General features: G+C 36.3%; 1 protein-coding gene across 1 annotated transcript; it reads right to left on the bottom strand.

Moving 5' to 3' along the window:
* Positions 1 to 221: 221 nt before the first annotated feature.
* Positions 222 to 16,929, bottom strand: prokr1a (prokineticin receptor 1a). The gene is made up of 3 exons (XM_056465429.1): positions 16,856 to 16,929; positions 9,717 to 10,225; positions 222 to 1,154 (listed from the first exon to the last, which is right to left on the bottom strand). The coding sequence occupies exons 2-3, from the start codon at positions 10,166 to 10,168 to the stop codon at positions 449 to 451; spliced, it is 1,158 nt and encodes a 385-aa protein (XP_056321404.1). The 5' UTR covers positions 10,169 to 10,225; positions 16,856 to 16,929; the 3' UTR covers positions 222 to 448.
* Positions 16,930 to 27,514: the final 10,585 nt, after the last annotated feature.

The raw sequence follows: 27,514 nt of genomic DNA, 5'->3' as shown, positions 1-27,514 counted from the left end.
AACCAGCAACATTCAAGAATGCATGATTATATGATGTGTCAGCTTTGCAATCAAAAAATGGCATTGTATTGGAAGTCAATGGAGCAAAAACAGCCCCGAACATAACGAAAGGGTAGTCAATTTGTCCAAAGTGTATTGTTGATTTTTTTTTTTACAATTTTTAAAACATTTTCCCAAAATATGGGTCAAAATAAGATTTGTCACCAAAAATCATTCCATATTGAAACACAGAGAGAAATTTGTGGCTAAATCAAGCCTCAAAATCAAAAAGACGCTAAACCAAAACACCACAGCTGTTGGCTGAAACACATCAGTGATCTTCAGTAATGTTCTGATCGATCTGAAAATTCTTGCGATCAGCCATTTTACATCTCAAAACTCATATTAATAAATTCACTGATCCTTCCAAAGTCAATATTTTTTGGTCCTCATGAAAGATGATGATTTTTTATTTGATTCGTGTACATTCCACATCCTCGGTCACTCTCAACGAGGAAGTCCTAATGTCGTCTTCGGCTATCTTTCCAACAATAACCCTCGTCAGCGAGCGCCACTTAGTGAATTTAACCGCTCTGAGCCACTTCACTGCATTATTCCTAACGCTCACAAAACAGAGAGTATTAATGACACCGTTGCTCATAGCGATGCATTCGATGATGTAAAAAACGACCAGAGAATTCCGCCCTCGCGTGATCAGCGCCGGGTAAAAATCACGTAGCAATGTGAAACTGTAATACGGCGCCCAGCACAGCACGTACGCCGCCAAAACCGCGATTAGTGCCACGACTGTTCTGCGCCGCCGTCGTAGACGCTTCCGAAGTTGCTCAGTTGGAAATCCGGGAACATTCTTAAACCAAAGCTCCTTTGAAATCCGGGCGTAACAGACTGACATGGTGGCCACGGGCCCCAGGAACTCCACGATGAAGATGAAGAGGAAGTAGGAGCGGTACATGAGCTGCTGATCTGCAGACCAGATCTGGGCGCAGAAGATCTTCTTGTCGTGGTGGAGCGTGCTATGCGGGTACTCGTGCACTGTGGCAAAGTATGCGGACGGTACGGCGATGAGAACCGGGATTATCCAGACCCCAAATATAAGCCAGTATGCTGTCTGATACTTCATACGGGGCCTCAGCGGGTGAACGATAGCCATGTACCTGTTGAGTAAAGAAAGTGACGATTATCACAGGATAGAACTCTGTGTCCTAACAACCATGCGACAAAATTCTAGCGACAAGCAATTAGGCTGTCTGCACCAAAAACGACGCAACATGGCAGAAACATTTAAATACCAGCCACTGCACTCACAATGGAATGGTAAAGGCTTTAAATCTAATAATACATATTAAACCACTTTAACATTATTAATAGTTAACTAGGTGACTGATGTTGTTGGATGGTCACTGCTCAGACTTTCATTTTCAAAGTGTCTGCTAGTTATTGTATTTTCAAGATCAGATCTGACCTAACTATCTGCTTCTGCTTTGAGTAGTATGGCAATAAATGCAATGTAAAATGGTATTTAAACTCACATTGGAAGCCTTTAACATTGAATAAAGCACATAATCAGTACCTGAGGTTCTGACTGACTTACAGTAACAACAACACAGCGATTATACTCTTAACACAAAACCTGCAACGGTGTCAACTCAGGTAAACGTTTCCGATTGGTTAAAGCAAAGATAGACCACTCTAAATAGCTACGTCAATGCGAGGTCGTGTCTTGGTCAGACTGCCCGCAAACTATTAAGAGCTGATCTCAGACCTGTAGTGCTGACAAATCGGATGCATATACACACGCAATAGAACAATCTGTTACAAAAACTCAAGGTTGTTTCTTTGTACTCTCAGCTGTTTTATCAAACTGGTTTAAAATTGGTATAATCAGCAATCAGGCTGCTATATTCTTACTATTGTCATAATCTAATATTCGTCATCCCGGAAATTGAAAGCATTTTTAAAATAGAAATTTAATGCATCGCTGTTGCAGAAGGTCAGGACAAAAACTCCCTTTAACATGAAAAAGATAGCTTTTATCACGTCGCAGTGTAATTTTAAAGGGGTCATGAACTGAGAAATCTAAATCTTCTTGATTTTTATATATGAGAATATATGAGAAGCTGCATCTCAAATGGCACAATATACACTATGCACTATGTACTTATGCACTTACACACGCAACAGCATAGTATATGTATGTAGCGTCGTCCCAAATGGAACACTAATGTTTTTTAATAATTTAAACCGTTTCACTGATGCCGTTTGACGGTTGCCAAATTAATTAAATAAACGACCAAACTACCAAATAATACCTGCCATAACTGCATTCACCATATTCACGCTATAATCACTCTCGTAGGAGAATTTTGCTTTCACAATCCAAAATAAATAAAGTAATCCAACATCAGAGCCTGCACTCCATCCACTACGTGAGCAAAGCAGCGGCAGTTGAGTGCGTGAAGTGTCCATCATTCCACACTTCACTTTAACAGTTGAATACATAAGTGCATCATATTTAAAGTTCACTTATTAATTTTTTGAGTTTTCAGTATGAACACACTATTTATACTATGAAAATGGCATAGAATAGTGCATAAGTGGGAATCAATTCAATTCAATTCACCTTTATTTGTATAGCGCTTATACAATGTAGATTGTGTCAAAGCAGCTTCACATAAAAGGTCATAGTAAATAGGAACAGTGTAGTTCAGTTTGTAGTGTTTAAGTTCAGTTCAGTTTAGCTCAGTTCAGTGTGGTTTAATAATCACTACTGAGAGTCCAAACACTGAAGAGCAAATCCAACGATGCGCAGCTCTATAGTTACCGAACCATGCAAGCTTATGGCGACAGCGGAGAGGGAAAAAAAACTAATAATTGGCGAAAGTGAAGAAAAAAACCTTGAGAGAAATGCACCTATAGTGCTACTTAAACATCCTGTAAGTTTCAGAACTCAAAACTTGATTGTTCCTCTAAAAACAGTAACAACAACAACAACAACAACAAAGGCAGTCTGCCAAAACAAGAGGTTTCAGGATGTTCTACTCTATGATGTAATAGAAGCAGAGCACACTTAGACCATGCCCACAACAACAGGGGAAACCAATCCAGCCTGTTTTATTTGCTATGTTTCTCTCCAGAGATGCGAATTAAATTAGCAAATATCTGCGAATAAAGCACCGTTTCCTTCCAGTGAGTCACAGAGAATAAAAGTCATAAGCTGCGTCTCAAATGGCACACTATACACTCATGCACTATGTACTTATGCACTTACACACTCAACAGTATAGTAATGTATGTAGTGTCGTCCCAAATGGAGCACTAATGTTTTTTTACTAAGTGGAAATTCAAACTGTTTTCCTGATGACGTTTGACGGTTGCCAAATCAGTGAAATAAATGACCAAACTATTAAATAATACCTGCCATGAGTATAACCGCATTCACCATCAAGAGGTGCTATAATCACTCTCGTAGGAGAATTTAGCTTGAACCATCCAAAATAAATAAAGTTATCCAACATGTGCGCCTGATAGCGCCGCCCTTTCCGCTACGTGAACAAACCTGCGGTCGTTGAGGTCGTGAAGTGTCTATCATTATACACTTCATAATTAAAGTGCACTTAGTTTTCAGTGTGAACGCACTTCTTACACTCTTTATACTACAAAATGGTGTAGAATAGTGCATAAGTATGCGATTTGAGATGCAACTAAAGAGAATAAAATCGTCACTTCCTGATAAACTGGTGCCAAATATAAAAAAAACGTAATTTGCAGCAGTAAGAGAAGCCACAAGCTATGTTTCCATCCACCTATTTTTATGCACATTTTGGATATGCGCAAAAAAAATCAGTTGATGGAAATGCCAAAATGTGCATGAATCTTGAAAATGCACTTAAAAACCACACGCGCATAACTGAGTAGGATAAATTTTTTATCCAATAAGAAAAGCTGCGCATAAACTAAGATGGAAACACTTTTACCGAACAAACTCCAGTATGCGCATTAAAAAAGGTCATGTGATTTTGTTACAAGTAATCATGTGATGATAAAAATGTGTGTAAATGGACAAACCAGCAGGCTGAGCACACTGTAAAACATCTGAAATGTTGCTTTGGTCATTCTAAAACGCTGTAACCATTTAAGTAATGTTATTATAATATTAATTACCTCCAGAACTGTCAAGAACGTCTGTGCTCTGCGGCTGAGGCCTTCAAATGCCATCACACATACATTGCGTGTCGGCATTGTCATCAAGTCATTTAATAAATAAGGAAAAGATTCACGCAGCTTCTCCTGCCGCAGTAAACTCCGTTTTTACTGTTGATATTTGGCGCCAGTTAATCAGGAAGTGACGATTTTGTTCTCTTTGACTTATCAAGTTAATTCGCATTTTTGGATGGAAACACCGCTATAGAGAATAAAATCGTCACTTTCTGATAAACTGGCAGATAATTTCGAAGACAAAAATGTAATGTCCTTCAGTAGGAGAAACCACTGTGGGCTTTTTCCCCTTATATAATAAATTACTTTTGCCTTTGGCTTTTAGAGGCGTCAGATGCTATTTGGGAGTGCAAACACTCAAGGCAGTTCTGAGAGGTAACAATACTGTAATGATGCAGTAGGCGGCCTCCTTGACATTTCTGACTTATTACAACAAAAAAACTGAGCAGTGCACTTAATCTGCTGTGTGACAAGGTGTACACTAAACAACAGAACTAAGTACATTAATTATTTTAAAGTATATGTTGAACATATTCACTGAGGGTCAAGATCATTTAAAGTACCCAGATGAGCCTGTGTGTTATTAGTTTTACCGGTTATCTGAAAATTACATACCATGTAATTTTGTGACTGACCAATCAGAATCAAGTATTCCAGAAAGCTGTGCAATAATGTTATTTCATGACTGTGTTTTCATTAACTAATGTTAACAAGGTCGCTGGTTCGAGTCTTGGCTGGGCCAGTTGGTGTTTCTGTGTGGAGTGTGCATGTTCTCCCGGTGTTGGCATGGGTTTCTTCCGGGTGCTTCAGTTTCCCTCACAGTCCAAAGACATGCGCTATAGGGGAATTGGATGAACTAAATTGTCCATAGTGTGTGAATGTGTGTGTATATGTGAGGGTGTATGGGTGTTTCCCAGTACTGGGTTGCAGATGGAAAGACATCAGCTGTGTAAAACATATGCCGGAAAAGTTGGCGGTTCATTCCGCTGTGGTGACCCCTGATAAATAAGGGACTAAGCCTAAGAAAATGAATGAAAGAATGAATATATTCATTGATGGTCAAGACGATTCAAATCCCCTATATGAGCCTGTTGTTATCTGAGAATAACATACCATGTATTGTGACTGACCAATCAGAATCAGGTATTTCAGAAATCTGTGTAATAATGTTATTTAATGACCCTATTTTCATTAACTAATGCTAACAATGATAAATAAATACTGTTTAACCTGGCTCCGGGTTTGAATCTGGATCAGGAGATGGTGTGAAAGCGTTTGGAATGGATGTGGTGTGTTCGTGCAGATCTGCATTTAACAAAGATCTCAGAGTTTGATCTCTGTTCAAAGCTCAAATCCTCAGAACAATCCAAACATAGAAAATGAATCAGGATTATCAGTCTGGCACACAGCGGTCTATTAACACACTCCGACATCATGATCTGCTCACTGCTGCCCGCTCTTAATGAGATATTTCATAACCTTTTGACATTCATGGAGAATAACTGGATTTTCCATCTCTGGCTCTCTAAATAAAAGGTACAGCACTATTTGAACCCATTTACACTTTGTCGTGATTAACTTTGCCCACAGGAAGTCTTGTTTTTGGTGTTATGGCTCCAAATGTTTTACTGGATGAATTTAACTTGTAAATTTTTCTGTATGTTATTTAAGAGTCCAATGTCCCGAAGTTCCTGCAAAATTCTGTGCTTCCCAAAGGAAATTTCTGTTATCTGCACAGACGAGCAGAAGTGAACAGTGTGTACTTTTCCCAAAAATACATGTGGTTTCTGTGATACATGGGCAGACCAAAATATTTATTACATTTATTATTGATATATATCATGGACTACCTGTCAGGGTCACGAATAAGAAGTCGGAGTTGACAGGAGTCAGTACGTCTGGATTATATCATGAAAAACATTGTATGATAAAGACGGAAGCACAGTTCCAGCACCCAGTAGGCTTACTAGGAGGGGAGCATTTCAACCCCTTTTTTCGTTCTTTTTTCTTTTTATGGTGTGGTCAGCATAATTTTAAATAATTTTTATAAATTACAAAAAGGTTACCAAAAGCATGGTAATATTTAAAATCTTTATATCCAACATAGGCTCATTCTGAAAACGTAGCCCTATATAAGTTTCTGGAGATCGTAAATTATGTAACCAGAGGTAGGTATGGCTGCATTTCATTTTAAAATGAACGCTACGTGGCAGTATGATGCCGTTCCTTTTCACGCTAACCAGCTGACCGCTGATCTCCATGTGGATGACTTTCCCACTGTTACCAGTTTGTCCAGTTAGCTCGGCATGTTTGTCAGCGGACTTGAGACGCAGAGCGGAGTTGACCACGAGAATGGGCTTTGAGTCTGGCGAAGAATGGTTCCAGAAAGTGGGTAAGACAAAAACAGAAGCCAAAAGATAAAATAAACTAGTAAATAACAGGGTGAGAATGTGGTAAAATCTAAAAATGTGGTAAAAATCAGGTGAGGGCTTTTCTTTTTCTGGATTGCTTTTTAAAACTGTCGGTTGGGTTTAGGGAAGTGGGTGGGCGGGTCAATCTGTGCTTTTGAAAACACTATTGGTTGGGTTTAGGGAAGGAGAAGGGTGGGTCAGTCGATTGGTCAGTCAGTAAGTCAGTCAGTCGACAGCGGCCTTTGGTGAATTTACGTGAAAACAGCAGGCGCGAATGGAACTTGCAAGAAAAATTTGAGATCTCAAAAAGCGTACACAGCAACCTCTGGTGGATTCGCAAAAACAAAAACTGCAAAATAGTGTACTTCCTGGGACATATTTGGTACTCTCCATAAAAGTATTTAGCAGTACGTTTTTAGAATGAGCCTGGGTTGTTTATATCATTCCACAGTCCTCGTTAATGAGAACATGGTTTTAATTGAACAATATTTAAGTTATGCTTTCTTTTTAATACAAAGGTTCACATAAACCATGAATGCAAAATTTTTATGCAAATTGATTTTGAATGCATTATGAGGGTTAAAAAGTCAATTACATAAGTAGTACATAAGAAGTCTTTTGGCAAATGTTGCCATTAATATACTTTTAGATTATCCACAACTGTAAATGTTATACATTAAATACGGTTTGGTTAAAATATAATGTTATTATCTTAGCCAATATTTAAATCCTAAAATAGGCGGCACAGTGGCTCAGTGGTTAGCACTGATGCCTCACAGCAAGAAGGTCGCTGGTTCGAGTCCCAGCTGGGCTAGTTGGCATTTCTGTGTGGAGTTTGCATGTTCTCGCCGTGTTGGCATGGGTTTCCTCCGGGTGCTCTGGTTTCCCCTCACAGTCCAAACACATGCGCTGTAGGTGAACTGAATAAACTAAATTGAGTGTGTGTGGGAATTTGAAAGGATACTTATTAGAACTTAATATTAAAGTAAACGTTGGTCACATTTTTTGATGAATAATATTTGAGAGAAGATAAAAAAGAACCAAACTGCACTAATACATTAAAATGGACCTCTCATGCCCATTTTTACAAGATGTAAAATAAGTCTCTGATGTCCCTAGAGTGTGTGTGTGTGAAGTTTCAGCTCTAAATACCTCACAAATAATGTTTTACAACTCTTTGAAACTGCCCCTTTTAGCCTTTGATCCTATTTGGTGACATATTGGTGACTGTCGCTTTAAATTCAAATAAGATTGTGCCCTTTTTAGAAGAGGGCGGAGCTACAAATGCCTATATGTCAGCATTCAAAAACAAGCAGATTCAAAAACAAGACTAACTTAATATGCTAATGAGGGAGAAATAGATCATCACTAATGGGCGGGGCTTTCTCCCTTTGAGGACACGTACAAAGGATGAATGTCAATCAAAGTGTTTCTGCAGACTGTTTTTATCAAGTGTGATTATGAAAAACAGAATTAATTTAATTGTACGATTAGAAGCTGGCTATTTTCACAAACTGCTGCCACACAATTCTGTTTAAACCCCTTATAAAAGTGATTTTTGCATAATAGGCCCCCTTTAAAGCCTTAGAATGCTGGGAGTATGGGACGGTACAATATAGTTGCTGCTGTATAACCAGTTCTAACTTCACACTGGTTTATCCTGGGTTTTTCAGGGTTTCGAGGCGATAAGGTAGTTAAATGCACTGTACCATGTGTCCTATGCTAATTTTTTGACGTGCTAGCAGACGCAACGGCTCACATCTAAGGCCTGGATTTACAGGAGCTGCCTATTTCTGGAGGATAAATTCAGCACATACTCTCTGGCCGTTCGAATATTGACATGCTAATTTGCTATATACCGCAGAAAGTAGCCAAATGTGATGCAAGCTCTGAGCAATTCCTCGCATACAGGTGCGAATGCGCTTCAGAAAAGCATGAGCTCTGGGTGAGTCCTGCACCTCACCTTTAATCCTGCCCCCAGGTCTTTCTGAGATCTCCCTGCTCTTAAGATTGGAAGTTGCCAATGTGATTTGGAGTGTAGAGATTTGTTATGGGCTATATTTATTTATTTACTGAAAATCGTCTATGAATATGGTGCAAATTTAAAAACCTGAAAAGCATTGTATAATATGCAGTCTTTAACTTAGAGTGATCCCTGATTTAAACACCTTAAAATTAGTTGGTATAAATATGAATTAATGCTTATGGGTTCTCGTTATAGATCTCGTTTACAGTTTGTCATTTAGCGGACGCTTTTGTCCAATGCGACTTTTAGAGGCATTCAGTGATTCAGCAGGAAGAGACGATACACACAAGAACTGCCATTTATACAAAGAAACTGATAGTGCTCTGAGAATTAAGTGCAAGTGTAAAAGAGTGATTCTGCAGGTGGTTTGTCAAGCCCACTCACGTGTGTGAAGCACACTCAGAAATGCACAATGTTTTTTTATTGATATGGTGTGTTGGAGTGTTTTTTCTACAGGTGGTTTAACAGGCCCTCTCACCTGTGTGAGGCACACTCAGAATTGTAGTGGTGTAACTGATCACAAATCTTACGGTTCGGATCACGATATGTTTTTTTAGTCTTGGATCAGACCATTTTTCAGATCAGCCAAAAAGGGGAGGAGACAAATGTTATTTGCTTTCTATTTATTACAAAAACAGGACTTAAAGCAACTTTTAAGAATTAATAAAGAACCTTTTTTAATCCTAATGCAACAAAATGAAGATTATATAATGCTTGCCAATATGAATGCAGCCACAGAAAATAATGCTAGTTACTGTAATAATTATAATAATAATAATATTATTTGATTTCAAGATGATTAATGTAATGTCATCAGCCACCAGCAATCTGACAGCTTGAATAAACCTCAGTGTATCGTCAGGAGCCATGGGTCTATATTTTGCTTTGCCTGTATATTTTTTATATCATTTATATAAAAATTCAGCACCTGAATGTGGGTAAACTGACAGCAAATATAAATTTTTTGCCTGAACAAGATACTCTAAGAACTAAATCTTACCAAAAATCCCATTGGTGTATGTATTATTCAATTTACTATTGAATTATTTAAGACAAGCACTCACCTGTCCACAGCGATGGCCAGCAGGGCATTGGTGGACACGTAGAGAGACACAGTCCTCAGGTAGTTAATGGAAACACAAAGCACGATCCCATGATCCCACGACAGCCGCTTGACCACGTAATAATCCACCAGAAAGGGGCAGCACACAGTCGCCACCAGAAAGTCTGATATCGCCAAGTTGGCGATGAGCAAATTGGTCAGATTCCTCAATTTCTTGTAACGTGCCAACGAGGCGATAAACACGCAATTCCCAACGCCACAGACCAGCATAATGCAAACCAGGACCATCGCAATGACGATGGTGGCTACGAAAAACGCTCGTCCCTGAGTCGTGTCGGGAATCTCGTCCACCGGGACCTCGTAATCCACTGGCATGTCATAGATGAGGTCATGAGGACTCCCGGACGGGTGAATAAGAGTCCATGTCTCGGTGCTTGTGTTGTTTTCAGTCATCTTGTGTGTTTACTGATCCGTCAAAGCACCGGGGTCTTCCATACTTGAATATATAATCTGCAAAACACACAACACTTTCACTGTACGATACTGGGAAAATCTGATATTCATTCATTCAATTTATTTCAGCTTAGTCTGTTATTTATCAGGGGTCGCCACAGCGGAATGAATCGCCAATTATCCAGCATATGTTTTACACACTGCCCTTCCAGCTGGAACCCAGTACTGGGAAACACCCATACACTCACGCGTTCACACACACTCATACACTATGGCCAATTTAGTTTATCCAATTCACCTTTAGCGCAAGTGTTTGGACTGTGGGGGAAACCGGAGTACCCGGAGGAAATCCACGGCAACACGGGGAGAAGATGCAAACTTCACACAGAAATGCCAACTGGCCCAGCCGGGACTCGAACCAGTGACCTTCTTGTTGTGAGGTGACAGTGCTAACCACTGAGCCACCGTGTCGGCAAAATCTGATATTGCGATATTTTATTGTTCTGCGATAAATATTGCGATATGAATCCAGTTTCAAAAGATGGTTTGAATAGCTCTATTTGACGGTTTTCTGGGGAGATTAACAGTATTCAGGTACAAAAATAATAATAATCACAACGCAAAAAATGCTTTTCTTACGTTGTCTCGTTTCTAGATCACCAAATATCTAAACATTCTTAGATCAAGTAAGAGACAAGACAAAACTTTTAAGTATTTTTTTTTGCATAAATCGTAAACATTCCATATAAATACAGTAATTAATAAATACAATAATGTAGCTTCAGATCAACTATAATTCAGACTTTGGCGCCAATGACATAGAGGTTTGTGCGTCGACACATGGCACTTCAGTGTTCACGGTGACCAGAGTTCAATTCCCGCCTCGAGGTTGTATGCCGATCCTTCCCCTGTCTCTGCTCCCCACGCTTTCCTGTCTATGCTCTCTACTGTCCAATCAATTAAAGGTGAAAAACCCCCAAAAATAATTATAAAAAACTAAAATTCAGACCGAAATCTTGCAATGTGTTGCGGATGTGCACATTGCGATATCGATGCTGATGGATATATTGTGTAGCTCTACTGTACACTCTTGAAAGTAAAGGCTCAAAGAACCATTTTTAAATGTCGAGAGCATGCATTAACTGGAATTTGCACTTCAAAAAGATGCTTTTCTTAGAGATTTTGTCTCATTTCTAGTCCAGATTTCTAAAAATTCCTAAATCAAGAAGCATTTTCTAGACAAACAAAAAAATCCTGGCTTGTTTTTTAGAAGTAATATGTCAAAAATGAAGGGAGTTTTTCCATAAAACAAGCTAAATTATCTGCCAATGTGATAAGTAACAGAATCTTATTTCAAAGTGAAAACAAAAATATTTTGCTTACCCCATTGGTAAATTATTTAGCTTGTTTTAAGGAAAAATTCTTATGGTTAGGGTTTGTTAACTTGACTCATTATTTCTGAAAAAAAGACAATATTTATTGCTGTCTAGAAAACGCTTCTTGATTTAAAGATTTTGAGATATTTGAAACAAGACAAAAACTCTTCATACACACTCAGAAATAAAGTCACGAGAGCTGTCACTGGGGTGGTACCTTTTCAAAAGGTACACATTTAAACTTGAAGGGTCCATATTGGTACCTCAAAAGCATATATTAGTACCTACAAATTAAGAGAAACACTTTTGTACTTTTTAGGTACTAATATACCCTTGACGTATTAATATGGACCTTTTAGGAACAAATTTGTACCTTTTGAAAAGGTACCACCCCAGTGACAGCTCGCGTACCTTTATTTCTGAGAGTGTATAATAGGTTTAGGGTTATTTTGGCACTCCTCCTCTTATTTTTTTCACTTTCAAACTAATGGTTGGAGATGCATGGCTGAGCATATTTCACCCAATCAGTCAAACTGATGTCATCTGAGAAGAACTGCCATTCCAGAGTGGAAACAAATTGTCAGGTTTTGATAAAAGATGACCAAAACAAAAAATGTTTTGAGTGTATTAATTTGCGCTTATTAATTTTTAACATTAAAGGGATAGTTCACCTAAAAATACCTTCACTTGTTCAAGACCAACAGTATTTGAGATTCTTACTTCTGTTGAACACAAAGGAAGATATTTTGATGAATGCTGGTACCCACTGACTACCATAATATTTTTTTCAACTATTGAAGTCAATGGGTGCCAGCCGCCAACCTGATTTCACCAAGTAGGACATGTTCTTGGATTAACAGTAATGTTGATCCTGCAACAACATTCCAATCAGCCAATCAGAATTAACGGATATGTATGATATACAGTTTATGATAAGTTACGGTTAGGTTTATGCACTTCTACATGAGTGTTTTCCAACTATTATTTATTCCCCTCTGATTTTGGGAATAATTTACAGTTATGGTTGGGTTTAGAGGTAGGGAATGAGTGTGGATTACATTTTCCAATAAAAACGATATTCCTGGATCAACATGAATGTTAATTCAGGATTGCATCAAACTCTGCAAAATCATGACATGTAGTGGCAGAAACCAGCATTCTTCAAATTATCTCCTTTTGTGTTCGACAGAGGAAAGAAACTCATAAAGGTTTAAAACCTCACAAGGAAGACTAAATGATGATTTAATTTTAATTTTTGGGTAAATAAATATTACTAACGATATTTTTAAGACTAACAATGATCAAAATAAACATTGTGCATTTTTATTTCACGCATCCTTTAAAATCTAAAGGAGGTTTTTTGAGTAATCGAAAGCTTTCATGAATGTGGAAATAATGCCAACAAATCATTAACTTTTATTTTCAGATTTGTACAGTCAGCAATCGCTCACATTCTGCCTAACATGTCATTTTAGTGTTTCATGGAACAGATTAAAATGATATGTGGTCATTAAATGTCAACAAAATCTTCCCTTAGGGGTGAACTGTGATTTTAATGGAAGAAAACATATTCATAACCCAGTGAAATGAGTGGATGGGAGACAACAGCATGCCTAGTTATCTGGCAGATTCAGGTTTCTAAGTTTGGAGAGCTCACAGATGGCCATTAGAGAAGGATTTATGATAATACGCAGAATCTGGTGCATGTTTACTTAAAACTTAGCTGAACTTACTTTTGTTTCAAACGCAATGTTATTCATTTACATATTTGAGTGTGTGTCTTTATCTTTGTGTGTGCGTCCATTTGTTTATGTGTGTGTTTACTTTTTCCAGTTGGTTCTTTTGTCGTCTCTTATTACAGTGTATGTGAATGGTGTGATAAATATGGTGAATCAGTCTCCGAGTAATACAAATCATTTTACTAATTGCTCATGTGTACTGGTAATCATATACAGCCAAGATTCAACTTATTCATCAGACCCCTGGGCTTTGAATTCATCTTGAAGTTATGCTTGACTGTATATGTATATATATATATATATGTAAAATTTTAAAAATCATTAAATGTATGACTAGCCTAAAAATTCTGAACAGACCCATTTATGTACAAATTTGTGGAAAATATATTCTGTAAAATGCAGAGTTATAAAAAATTAAATCACCATTTACTCAGCAACTTGTTTCAAACCTGAGTTTTTTTTTCTTCTGTCAAACACAAAATAAGATATTTTGAAGAATGTCAGTGTTGAATTCAATAGTCTTTTTCCTACACTGTAAAAAAAAATACTTGCCTAAAATATGTAAGCAGAATCATAGGCATGGGACAGAAAGTCAAGGTTTTAAAACCGCCTAAATGTTCTGCTACATCGTTCCCAAGGTATGTAAGATTTCTTTTTACTTTTTTTCTTGTTTTAGTTTTTTAGGACAACAGTATCTCCAGCTGAAAAGATCTCTAAAAATGCTATTTTAAATTGTAAAGATGCCGTTTTTAAACTGTAAAGATACCATTTTAAATTGTAAAGATGCCGTTTTTAAATTGTAAAGATGCCGTTTTTAAATTGTAAAGATGCCATTTTAAATTGTAAAGATGCCGTTTTTAAATTGTAAAGATGCCGTTTTTAAATTGTAAAGATGCCGTTTTTAAATTGTAAAGATGCCGTTTTTAAATTGTAAAGATGCCGTTTTTAAATTGTAAAGATGCCGTTTTTAAATTGTAAAGATGCTGTTTTTAAATTGTAAAGATGCCGTTTTTAAATTGTAAAGATGCCGTTTTTAAATTGTAAAGATGCCGTTTTTAAATTGTAAAGATGCCATTTTAAATTGTAAAGATGCCGTTTTTAAATTGTAAAGATGCCGTTTTTAAATTGTAAAGATGCCATTTTAAATTGTAAAGATGCCGTTTTTAAATTGTAAAGATGCCGTTTTTAAATTGTAAAGATGCTGTTTTTAAATTGTAAAGATGCCGTTTTTAAATTGTAAAGATGCCGTTTTTAAATTGTAAAGATGCCATTTTAAATTGTAAAGATGCCGTTTTTAAATTGTAAAGATGCTGTTTTTAAATTGTAAAGATGCCGTTTTTAAATTGTAAAGATGCCGTTTTTAAATTGTAAAGATGCCATTTTAAATTGTAAAGATGCCGTTTTTAAATTGTAAAGATGCTGTTTTTAAATTGTAAAGATGCCGTTTTTAAATTGTAAAGATGCCGTTTTTAAATTGTAAAGATGCCATTTTAAATTGTAAAGATGCCATTTTAAATTGTAAAGATGCCGTTTTTAAATTGTAAAGATGCCATTTTAAATTGTAAAGATGCCGTTTTTAAATTGTAAAGATGCCATTTTAAATTGTAAAGATGCCGTTTTGAAACTATAAAGATGCCATTTTAAATTGTAAAGATGCCGTTTTTAAATTGTAAAGATGCCGTTTTTAAATTGTAAAGATGCCGTTTTTAAATTGTAAAGATGCTGTTTTTAAATTGTAAAGATGCTGTTTTTAAATTGTAAAGATGCCGTTTTTAAATTGTAAAGATGCCGTTTTTAAATTGTAAAGATGCCATTTTAAATTGTAAAGATGCCGTTTTTAAATTGTAAAGATGCCGTTTTTAAATTGTAAAGATGCTGTTTTTAAATTGTAAAGATGCCGTTTTTAAATTGTAAAGATGCCGTTTTTAAACTGTAAAGATGCCATTTTAAATTGTAAAGATGCCGTTTTAAATTGTAAAGATGCCGTTCTAAAATATAAAGATGCTGTCTTAAATTAACAAGGTTCCATATTAAATTGTAAAGATGCTGTTTTTAAATTGTAAAGATGCCGTTTTTAAATTGTAAAGATGCTGTTTTAAAATATAAAGATGCCGTTTTAAATTGTAAAGATGCTGTTTTAAATTGTACAGATGCCGTTTTTAAATTGTAAAGATGCTGTTTTTAAATTGTAAAGATGCTGTTTTTAAATTGTAAAGATGCCGTTTTTAAATTGTAAAGATGCTGTTTTTAAATTGTAAAGATGCCGTTTTTAAATTGTAAAGATGCCATTTTTAAACTGTAAAGATGCTGTTTTTAAATTGTAAAGATGCCGTTTTAAAATTGTAAAGATGCTGTTTTTAAATTGTAAAGATGCTGTTTTTAAATTGTAAAGATGCCGTTTTTAAATTGTAAAGATACCGTTTTTAAATTGTTAAGTAGCTGTTTTAAATTGTAAAGATGTCAGAAACATTTATAATTGTAAAAAGACATCTAAAAAGAATGTATTTTACAACAGTAATCACAATACTGTGAAACTGTAATAATTTTTTTTTAATCCAAGGTTATCATCCTGTCTGAATCTTATACCAGCCCATGCCTACAATCACTTTAACCTTATGAGTGCATTGAACTTATATTATGTTAATCTGACCTAAACCACCTTGCGTACCTTATAAAATTTAGTTAGAACATGATTAAGTTAGATTAATAAGTTACAATGACCTAAAAACATATGCTGTCAAGGCTAATTGAAATTGATGATATAATTCCTTACAGTGTCCTTTTGATGTCAATAGTTGCCGACTTCCTTAGTATTTTTCCTACTATGGATGCCAATGGTCTTCAAAATACTTCAAATTATCTTATTTTGTGTTTGGCAGAAGAAAGAAACTCATAAAGGTGTACATTTATTAGTAAATATTATTTAGAATAATCATTAAATGTATGACTAGCCTAAAAATGCTGAACAGACCTATACATTTACTAATTTGTTGAAAATATATTCTGTAAAAGGCATAGAACATGATTAAGTTAGATTAATAAGTTACAATGACCTAAAACATATGCTGTCAGGGCTAATTGATCATATAATTCTTTACAGTGTACTATGGATGTCAATTGTCGCTCACTTCTTTAGCATTTTTCGTACTATTTCGTATTTTTATTCCTATGTAGAAATGGCACTTTAATTCGATTATATATACGCTGAATGTATCCATCATTAGCAAAACAGCACTGAACGACCAGCAGATGCATATTAATAATTAACAATAGAATAAATGCAGCGTTAATGTCGTTTACTGCATGAAACTATATTTATAGTTTCTGCCTGAAACTATAATTATGATCAGTTAAATGGTTCATTTACATGTAAACAAACTCAGTAACAGCCTCACAATTAACTGTTTCAAACTTTTTATACACATTTCTTTGTAGTCCAGGCGGTGTCCAACAAATTAGCATATAAGGTCAAGTCAGTCGTTTTTACATCAATAAAGAGCAAACATTCAGGCAGAAACTGTACAAATTCCCATTCCAGTGACATTAATAAAGATAAATCGTGTATATCCTACCTTCACAGCATTATTCCCCTAGTTGTGCTCGTTTATGTCTCCGAGTAAAGACATCTTCATCTTCAGATCAGGTCTAGTTTTTCTGCTGCTGCTGCTCTGTCCGCTCATGAATTAATCCTCAGCGCCTCCTCCTGCCCTCTAGCGGCAAAACTGTGTATCTGCTGGCGCTGTCCTTTGCGAGTCAAGTACTATTTAAAGGTCCAGAGAAATTAAAATAACGTTTTTAGATGCTAGTATCAGTATGTTAGGTGTAAGGATATCTATAAGCTACAAAACAGTGACAAAATTCGAGTTTAGAAGGTTTAAAACCGCTTGCAGTTTGTCACATCCGCCTAAATAGATCAACGTTTTATTTCTCGTCACCTCATAGTTTTTCATTAAATCTTGGCCAATCAAATGCTCACTATCTGAGATGCCCCGCCCCCTTCTTTTCGTTTGCTTTTCATTTGATGCGCTTGATCTCAACCACTCAGTTGCAGAGCTGTGATAAAAATTTAACTATTGGTTGGTTTTTAAAGGGGAGGAGCTCTGCGATGTCCCGCCCTCTCTTCATGATGCGATTACGTTAAAAAATGCACATTTCAAAGCACTTCACGGGACCTTTAAATAACACTATATCATAATAAATATCGCAGAGGTCAGAGATAATTTTTATATGATTATAAATGACAGTATCTACTTTAAAGTGCATGCAAAATGGAAGTTATGTCGGTGCCAACAGCCTAGTGGTTAAGTGCGTCGACATCTTGCACCGTGGTGCTTGCGGTGACCTGAGTTTGATTCCCAGCTTGGTCCTTTGCCAACGCCAGTGGCGGAGCTACAATTTCTTACATGGGGTGGCAGGGGGTGGCCACTGCTACTTTAGGGGGTACACACACACACACACACACACACGCCCACGCACACACACACACACACACACACACACACACACACACACACACACACACACACACACACACACACACACACACACACAGGGGTGTAGTGGACATTTTAAAAGTGGGGGGACGGCTGTATGAGATCATACGTTCATATAATTATTAATCACCTGTTTCTAAATGGTCTGTCTCTAAAAGTGAGAGGGACGGATCCCCCCTTCCCCCCCGGTTGCTACGCCCCTGCACACACACACACAGTACTCAAATAATAAATAATAAATTAAGGAAATTTAAAAAATTCTTTACAAAAACAATACTGCATTCATTTAGGAAAACATTAGCATAAAGAAAAAACCAAACAAAAAATACTGCAATTACACATAGCAGACATTAAACAGACCTGGATTTGAAAAGAAAAAGCACATTGTTTGTGTTTCTTTATAAACAAGTCTGATATCTCGCCCTTTTTTTCATATTTAATTGATCCAGTTTGTCACTGATTTAAAAATAGCTTGAGTGTTGCCGGCAAAATTCAAAAACTTCTTTAGACAAATGAGATGTCAATCAGCATCAGGAACTGACAGCAGCAAATACAATTTTGGGGTGGCACCCAGGGTGGCCAATCAGATGTCAGGGGTGTCCAGTACCACCCCGGACACCCCTCTGGCTCCACCACTGACCAACCCTATTTCCTGCCAATTCTCTGAACTATTCTATCCATTTAGGTTAAAAAAAATGGAAGTTGCTGAGACTTTTATTTCAGTATGTTGATGTCTATGGTTGATGTACTTCCAACTGAAACTGAATATTGAGAAGGGGGCGGAGCTTTTCCTCAAAGAAAATTAATGATGAGGGGCATGGCTAGCAATATTGTGGTTGAAGCCGCCAAACTGACGTCTAAACGCAGAATTAAATGTCAGACATTTGATCCAAGTACCAAAACATTTTGTTTTCAGTGGATTAACTTGCGCTGATTAATTATTCACCTGAAGAATATCACCATGAACTAGCAACATATAATCAAAATATAAGTTTTGGCACATTTTAAATTGTGACTGAACTATTAATTCATAAAACGGCAATAAACTCTCAGATCTCTACGTTGCTTGGCAACAATAACGGTTAAGTTTGGGCAAAGTCCATTTAAGTCCTTTCACTCAGCAGCCATCTTTGAAACAAGTCTCGGGTTTTAAATGCGGAAACACAAAATTCTCCAAAACTGCTTGCCAAGCTTACAATTGAGATTCATATTATGAATCATCAGTAAAATTAAGCAACATCTGTCTCTTTAGTTTTATTTCTAAACGTCCAAATTACACAAAATCTGCAGTAACTCACGTCTGGTCCAAGCCCCTCCCCCGGAGTATCGTCAGTCTATATCAATCGATGATTGGCTCCTGTACCAGAAGGCGGGCTGTTTTCACCATATAGTGATCGATGACTGGCTCCTGTACTAGTAGGCGGGGCTTTATGTACCATATTGACAGTTACACTTTTCCCCATTCAAAAAGATAGTGAAAAGTGACACGTTTTTTCATGCGAAGATTTGTTGGTGTTTTGTTTTTCTCCTCCTCGATTATTCATAATATGTAAGTAAAGCTTGCATATCAACATTCAATATGCTGTTACCTAAAAACTATAAGTTTTATAAGCCACTCATGTGCGTTTTTTTTATATCACAGGTGTTCTGAAGGCTGTACCAAAGAAAGCTCTTTAAAATCACTAATTTATGGCCTCGAGTGGCTGTTTGCATTATTAACTTAAACCTTTTAAATATGAAAGTGTGTGAAATAAACATATAGGCTTTCCACTGCATTCTCAAACCAGCAACATTTAGCGTGTGCCATTTTAGGGGTTCATTTTACCCTTTTAAATCCTGCAATGGTGTCTTAAAATGTTTAAATAAACTAATATTTTAAATTATTCATCATTTTCTCACGACCTGACATAAATTACAGAATGATATACTCATAACTCAAAGTGCAAATAGCTTTTATGTGTGATTTTATATGAATTTAAATGGACGTTTTTGTTTTAAAGCACTTTTTTAATACTGTAGATTTTCTCATTAAGTTCAATGGAAATTGTCATTATGAATACGATGCTCATGACATTTAGTTTGGTATAGTTCATATTTCATATCTAAACATCATTTGATATTATTATTTTTCCAGTACAATCAAGGATGACTGAGAAAACCTTGAGAGAAACAATATAGTTCAACGTCAAACATAATTGACCTCGATACTGGAAAAAAAAGATGTCATGAGGTAAATTTATTGGACAAATAAATTAATATATTGACTCCCATCAAAAACAGATGTAGTACAGTTTCAAAATAAAGACAAGAAATTGTATTTTGTCAGCTATTATCCTACCATGCTCAATACAGCATTTTTAATTTTTATTGTGGGTCCATTTGAACAGGAAATATTTTGACAACATGGCCGTCAAATAAACCCATTCAGTACTGCAGTGGAAGCCAAAATCTGAATACAGAATAGCAAAACTTGAGTAATTATGCAGAAAATTACCACGAAAACTTAAAGACAATCCAAATGAAAATTTGACACCAGTAAACAATCTTCCAAAGTGTATGACGTAATTCGCCATGACTTCATTTTCTTATTTTTTGATTTCTTCCTTTTATTTTAGAATTGAGAGGTGACCCATACACATTTCATGGGACTGAAAATGAGCTCCTTCTTCTTGCTGACGACTGAGAGGTGGACAGACCATCGTGACAGCCTGCGGAAGAAAGTGAAACAGGTGTTGTATTAAAGATTTATTCACATGTTGACCACAGAATCTATCAAAGAGCATCATGCTGTCCTCCACACACACACAGACACACACGCCATCCCTCACTCCCTGACAGGATCATTCCTGAATAGCCACTAAATTTACAGCTTCAGCACCGATAGCCGGGGACTTTAGATTGCTGCATGGACAAAAATATCCCTCTCTTTCTCTAAATCACTCACACACGCACACCATCCTGGGAAAAAAGTGAGCCGTTAAAGCAACACTCTGCTTTTTTTTCTCTAGAAATAGGCCTAGATGTCACCTACATAGTTAAACAGTTGGGTTTTAACATTTTTATTATACATTAAGCAGATCTCTGGGTGTCTAGCAGGAGCACACTTAGCTTAGCTTAGCATACATCATTGAATTGGATAAGACCATTAGCATCTCACTCCAGAAATAAAAAAAAAAAGTTAATAATTTTCCTCAGTGGTTAGCACTGTTGCATCCGCTGTGTAAAACATATCATGGAATAGTTGGCGGTTCAATCCGCTGTTGCAAACCCTATCGTTTGGGTCTAAGCTGAAGGAAAATGAATGAAAGTTTGACTCTTTTGTGGTGTACTAAGACTGACAAAAAATGTAAAGTTGCTACATTCTAGGCCAATATGGATAGGAACTATATAAGGAACTTTGCTGCCATACCATGGCTGCAGCAGGAGCAATGATATTATGCAGCGCTGTTACTTAGTTACCTAGCTAGGGACTATTTACAAGCACTTCTTTATAGCATTTCATCAAGCTTTAAAAAGAAAATTTTTAAAAACTTTTTTTTTTTTTAATTTCAAGCAAGATGCTAATGGTCTAATCCCATTCAATGATTTTTGCTAAGCTAAGCTAAAAGTGCTCCCTTCAGACCCAGCAGTCGCCTGAGTAAAACTCAACTGCTATACTCTAGGGGAGTTGTAAAATGAGCCTATTTGTATATAAAAAAGATAAATAAAAAAGTGGAGTGTTCTTTTAAAGAAGCACCACAGTAAAAAATTTATCAAATATAACTCAGAGACAACAAGAGGACAAAATTAAAACATTCTTATCATAGGTAAAAGCAGCTTTAAATAGGAAAATTATCAAAACTATATATATATATATATATATATATATATATATATATATATATATATATATATATATATATATATATATTAAAAAAAAAACGTGGAGTGTTCCTTTAAAGCAGCACCAAAAGATAAATGCACCCAAATATTAATCAGAGACAAGAGGACAAAATTAGAACATTCTAATCATACGTAACAGCAGATTTATATAGGAAAATTGTAAAGAAAAATAATATATATATATATATATATATATATATATATATATATATATATATATATATAATATATATATATATATAATATATATATATATATATATAATATATATATATATATATATATATATATATATATATATATATATATATATATATATATATATATATAGTTAAGCAAGATGCTAATGGTCTAATTTGATTCAATGATGTATGCTAAGCTAAGCTAAAACTGCTCCTGCCAAACCTCGAGATTGGCAGAATGCATTAAAAATGGTAAAACTCAGCTGCTGAACTCTAGGAGAGCTGTAAAATAAGCCTATTTCTTAAAATGTACAGCATTCCTTTAAAGCAGCACCAAAAGATAAAAGCAGCCAAATATCAATCAAAGAGGACAAAATTAGAATAGTAATAGTAATAGTAGCTTTAAGTAGGAAAATTATCAAAACTATATATATATATATATATATATATATATATATATATATATATATATATATATATATAATTTTTTTATTATTATTATTATTATTTTAAATTTTAAGCAAGATGCTAACAGTTAAATCTGATTCAACGATCTATACTAAACTAAGCTACTGTAAATGTGCTCCTGCCAGACCCAGAGATCAGCTGAATGAATTAACAAATGGTAGTACCCAACTGTAAATTCTAGGGGAGTTGTAAAATGAGCCTATTTCTTAAAATAAAAAAAAGTAAAGTGTTCCTTTAAAGCAGCACGAAAAGATAAAAGCATCCAAATAACAATCATAGACAACAAGAGGACAAAATTAGAACATTCTCATCATAGGTAACAGCAGCTTTTGGTAGGAAAATTATTAAAAAAATATAAATATTTTTTTAATTTTCAAGCAAGATGCTAATGGTCTAATCTGATTCAATGGTGTATGCTAAGCTAAAACTGCTCCTGCCAGACCTCGAGATCAGCTATATATATTTAAAAATGGTAGTACTCAACTGTTAAACTCTAGGGGAGTTGTAAAATGAGCCTTTTTCTTAAACTAAAAAAGTGAAGTGTTCCTTTAAAGCAGCACCAAAAGATCTCAATCAGAGACAACAAGATGACAAAATTAGAAAGTTCTCATTATAATCAAAGCTCATTATAACTGGAAGTGAAAAAATAGTGCAGCTTTAATGGTGGACAGCTGTGTACACCTATTAGACTGCGTCAGAGACTACGCCAGTGAACTCATCTGACGGCAGACGCTTCACAAGTCTTTCCTTCTCGAACACAGCGTGTGAATGTCCAGCACGCTTGAGTTACTTCACAGATTGTGTGAGGAAACCTGCTGTGTGACCCTGATCAGAGCGGCGTAAAAAACGATGATTAGGCTGTCATGACGACGACAGATCAGCGGTCTGCTCATTTAGAGAGTAAATGGGGATGACGCTAGGTGATGTCGTCTCACTAGCTATGTTTCCATCCAGCTATTTTTATGCGCATTTTGGCCAATATCACATAAAAATATCCATAAAGGGACATTCATTCATTCATTCATTTTCTTTTCGGGTTAGTCCCTTTATTAATATGGGGTCTCCACAGTGGAATGAACCGCCAACTTATCCAGCATATTTTTTTTTACGCAGCGAATGCCCTTCTAGCTGCAACTATCAGTGGGAGACATCCATACACACTCATTCACACACATACACTCCGAACAATTTTAGCTTACCCAATTCACCTACACCGCATGTCTTTGGACTTGTAGGGGAAACTGGAGCACTCGGAGGAAACCCACACCAACACAGGGAGAACATACAAACTCCACACAGAAATGCCAACTGACCCAGCCGAGGCTCGAACCAGTAACCCTTTTGCTGTGAGGCGATTGTGCTACCCAGTGCGCCACCGCATCGCCCATAAAGAGACAGTTCACCCAAAAATGATGATGATGATGATGAAGCCTTTATCTGTCACATACACTTTTACATGTAGTGAAATCAGATCTTACAGTAGCATTAGGTTGCAACCAGGCTGATCTAAATGCATATTTTCATTTACACAGGCATTCTAGAGGCCTGAAAATGCAAACTTTTGACAATTGCTACACATATACATATCGTTTCTTTGCTAAGTGACATCACAATCTACTGGCTGAGCAATCTTAGCATTATTAGACATTGTCCTGGATCCATCTAATACATTTTATATCTATATGTCTTCCCTGTAATTGGCTGCTTCATGAGAGGTGACGCAACAGTTGTGACTTATCATAAGCCCCTAACACACTGTGATTCCGGTAAATATCCGGAAAATTTGTACTCATCAATGTTTGAGATCGCGGACTGAAGAGCTGAAGAGAGTGGGGGGTTTGAGAGATCACAGACTTTTCAGTTGTTATAGATTAGGTGTTATAGATTGTACCAAAAAGCTGAGCACCGGGGGGGTAGGGGTGAAATTACATGAGTTTTCCGGGAGAAATAACAAAATGGGAGGGTGACGGGACATGTGTCTGAAAAATGAGAGACTCCAGGGAAAAACGGGAGTGTTGGCAGGTATGTAAAGTAGACGTCTATGTAAAGTATGTCGTTCTAGACGTGAACGTGCTCTTTCCGGCAATCTTCCTTCTGTGTTCACACAGCGCAGCACTCTGGCAAATTACCGGTAATCTTACAACTTCTCTTTCTGCACAATTGCCGAAACGAATTTACCAGTATTTTCAAAAAGGGCCTGTTCACACATACAGACCTTTCCAGAAAATTAACGGTAATGTTACAACTTCTCTTTCCTGGAAAATTAACGGTAATGTTACAACTTCTCTTTCCTGGAAAATTAACGGTAATGTTACAACTTCTCTTTCCTGGAAAATTAACAGTAATGTTACAACTTCTCTTTCCTGGAAAATTAACGGTAATTTTCCGGAAAGGTCTGTATGTGTGAAATGGGCTAATGTTGCTGGCCTTTTAATTAATCAATAGCCCCTTTCACACATACAGACCTTTCCGGTTATTACCGTAAAGACAAAACTGAAGTGATTTGCTAAGAGCACAAGAAATATTTATTTATTATAAATATTTGACAATTTTATAGAATACAAAAAAAATAAGTTTTTTTATAGAATTATCTGTTCATCTAAGACCGACTCGAGGCCGAGAATTAATGTTATTAAGTCTTACCTCCCTGACTCTATCCCTCCTTTATGTGTCGGTTTGCTGTCATCAGCGTTCTTTCGGTTGCACATAGAGAATAACAAACTTGCGCATGCAAAAAGACACCAAATGTGAATTGCCACTAAAGTCTTTATTCTGGGATTAACAATCTAAATTAATACATTTGCATAAAGTAAATTGTATATCTCAAAGCTTACTGGGGCACAGATGATTTTTTTTTTTTTTTGCAGCCCTCTCCTTGCCGCCCCCTGCAAGATGCCGCCCGGGGCGATCGCTAGGGCCAGACGGAATCTGGGGACATTTTTTGCTATTTCTGCTGAGAATTTTGGTAAAAATCTGCAGATTTCTGTGGAATTATTTTGGGAGTATCATAACAAAAACCTTAATATGTGAAATAAAAGATAATATCTTTTTAACTTTTATTTAATGTTTAAAATGCAAATCAAATTAGACTCACTTTATTTGGTAAACAAAGCAAGTCTCTCATATAATATCTACTAAAAGACAGAAATTACTGTACAAACTGCATTGTACATCAATCAGATGAACATTATCATATTAGTCAATAATATTACTGAAATTATTAAAAAAAACTGAATAAATATTTATTTACACACATTTACTCAAGTAAATAAACACAATTAAAAATGGGCTAAAAATCTGTAGAATTCTACGTGCACAGATTCCGTGTGGACCTAGCCTTCACCCATATTGGTCATGCCTAAATCCGCCACTGCCAATTAGAACATTCAGACGCATTCACATCTGCGCTGTTTATGAAAATATTTTTCCAGACATTTAGCTGCTAGATAATAGTCAGATATCATTTCTATGTTCTTTCTTATTGCCAACTGTGTAAATAATTATCGATAAAAAGATAAACCGTTGTTTGTTTACCTTCAAGCTCTGCTTCAGTTGCTTGACACGTGTGTACAAGTGAAGCAGCCGGTGATCGCCAGCACACACACATATTATGAACACCTACATATGTTTTCATACAAGTTGTTCACAATACTTATCCATCCACAGAATTTGTAATGTAGTCATATGTGTAAACATTTAGCTGCGGTTCGCATTTCAGCCTTTGGATGTCTCACAAAGCAGCTGCAGAAATGATAAAGCTTTAAATAATAGTGAAATCGCCGGGCCCCTTCTTTGTTTGGAAATAGAAGCGCTGACATTTATAGGTTATTTCCGGTTAAGGATGTCAGGTATTTTGGAATGGATATGTGAATGGTCTTTTCCGGAAAAATTCCAGAACGTCCTTGCCTGTGTGAACACCTTTTTTATGAATATACTGGTAAAGTCGTTCCAGTAATTGTACGTATATTTACCTGTATCACTGTGTGAAAGTGGCTAATAATAATAATTAAACTGGAAGATTTGGATACCAGAAAATAGACTTTATTCAACACAATAAAGCTGAGAAAGTGCAGCTTTAGGTGTTTTGTTTTAACTTCTAACCATCCTTGGACAAGTTAACTTTTAAGTATATAATTGGGTGGTCCTGTTATTCTTGGCTCTCAGCCCTACTAACTCAGCCTGATCTCACGAGAAAACGTAAGTATTTTACGTTTTGTCAGTTAAGTGGCTAATTCGTACCAATTTGTACTAGTTCATTCGTACGAAATTGTACGATTTTAAAAAGGAGGCGTGGCACCTAACCCCACCCCTAAACCCAACCGTCATTGGGGGATGAGCAAATCGTACTAAATCGTACGAATTTTATCTTACGATTTCAGCTACGGTCACACCAGGCTTTGTGTGTGCGAAATTCTGTCGTGCGGCGCTGCGAAAAGGGGCGGGCTTAAACAAGATCATTAGACATTTAAAAAAGCAAGCGTTTGCTCCATGTTTTAATTTTCTGTCCAGAGGGGTCGTGTTTTGTTCCTCGATGGGTCTCATGCAGTCAAATGATGCGATTTCGCAGGTCAGAGTTCACCAAGCTTGAACTTTGCACCGCAGCAACCTGCGAAACTCGACGCATGACCCTGCGTTTCCGTTCTGACGCATTCACGTGCGTATGACTGGAAGTCTATGGGAGGAAAAGCCAAGTGTGACCACAGCTTTCATACGAATTAGCCACGAAGTCAAAAAGTTACGAATTGCCGTGAGATTGTGTTGACTAACTAGGGTCTACATAAGCAACTGTTTTCACACCAGAGATGTCACTTTATAGACGCAACTTCTTTTAGGTGTTTATATACATTGTCATGATGGTACATTAACTTGATATGTTACTCACTCTCCTGAATGCCTTTCACAGTTATAGCTTCATATGTATGAGTTTTTAACATATATAGTCAGTGCTTTACATGTTCAGTGATTCTACATAATCAGTCATTCTTCAGCTTAGCTTTCTCCTAGTGTTGCTCCTGTGCAGGCTTACTCATCTTACGCAAACCCAGTTTTAGCCTGGCTCATGTTTACTGCACACTACCACATACTTTTAGAGAATAAAACATCTTCACTGCACATTCCCATAGGAGAAAGATCTGCTCATCTTTACTCTTCAAATTTCCCAATTAAATTATCCTGTTTAAATCAATCCCAAGGGAGATATTTGTCC

This window comes from Danio aesculapii, chromosome 1 (assembly GCF_903798145.1).
Source record: "Danio aesculapii chromosome 1, fDanAes4.1, whole genome shotgun sequence".
Classification (NCBI taxonomy): domain Eukaryota; kingdom Metazoa; phylum Chordata; class Actinopteri; order Cypriniformes; family Danionidae; genus Danio; species Danio aesculapii.
This window is presented reverse-complemented; position numbering and strand designations above follow the sequence as displayed.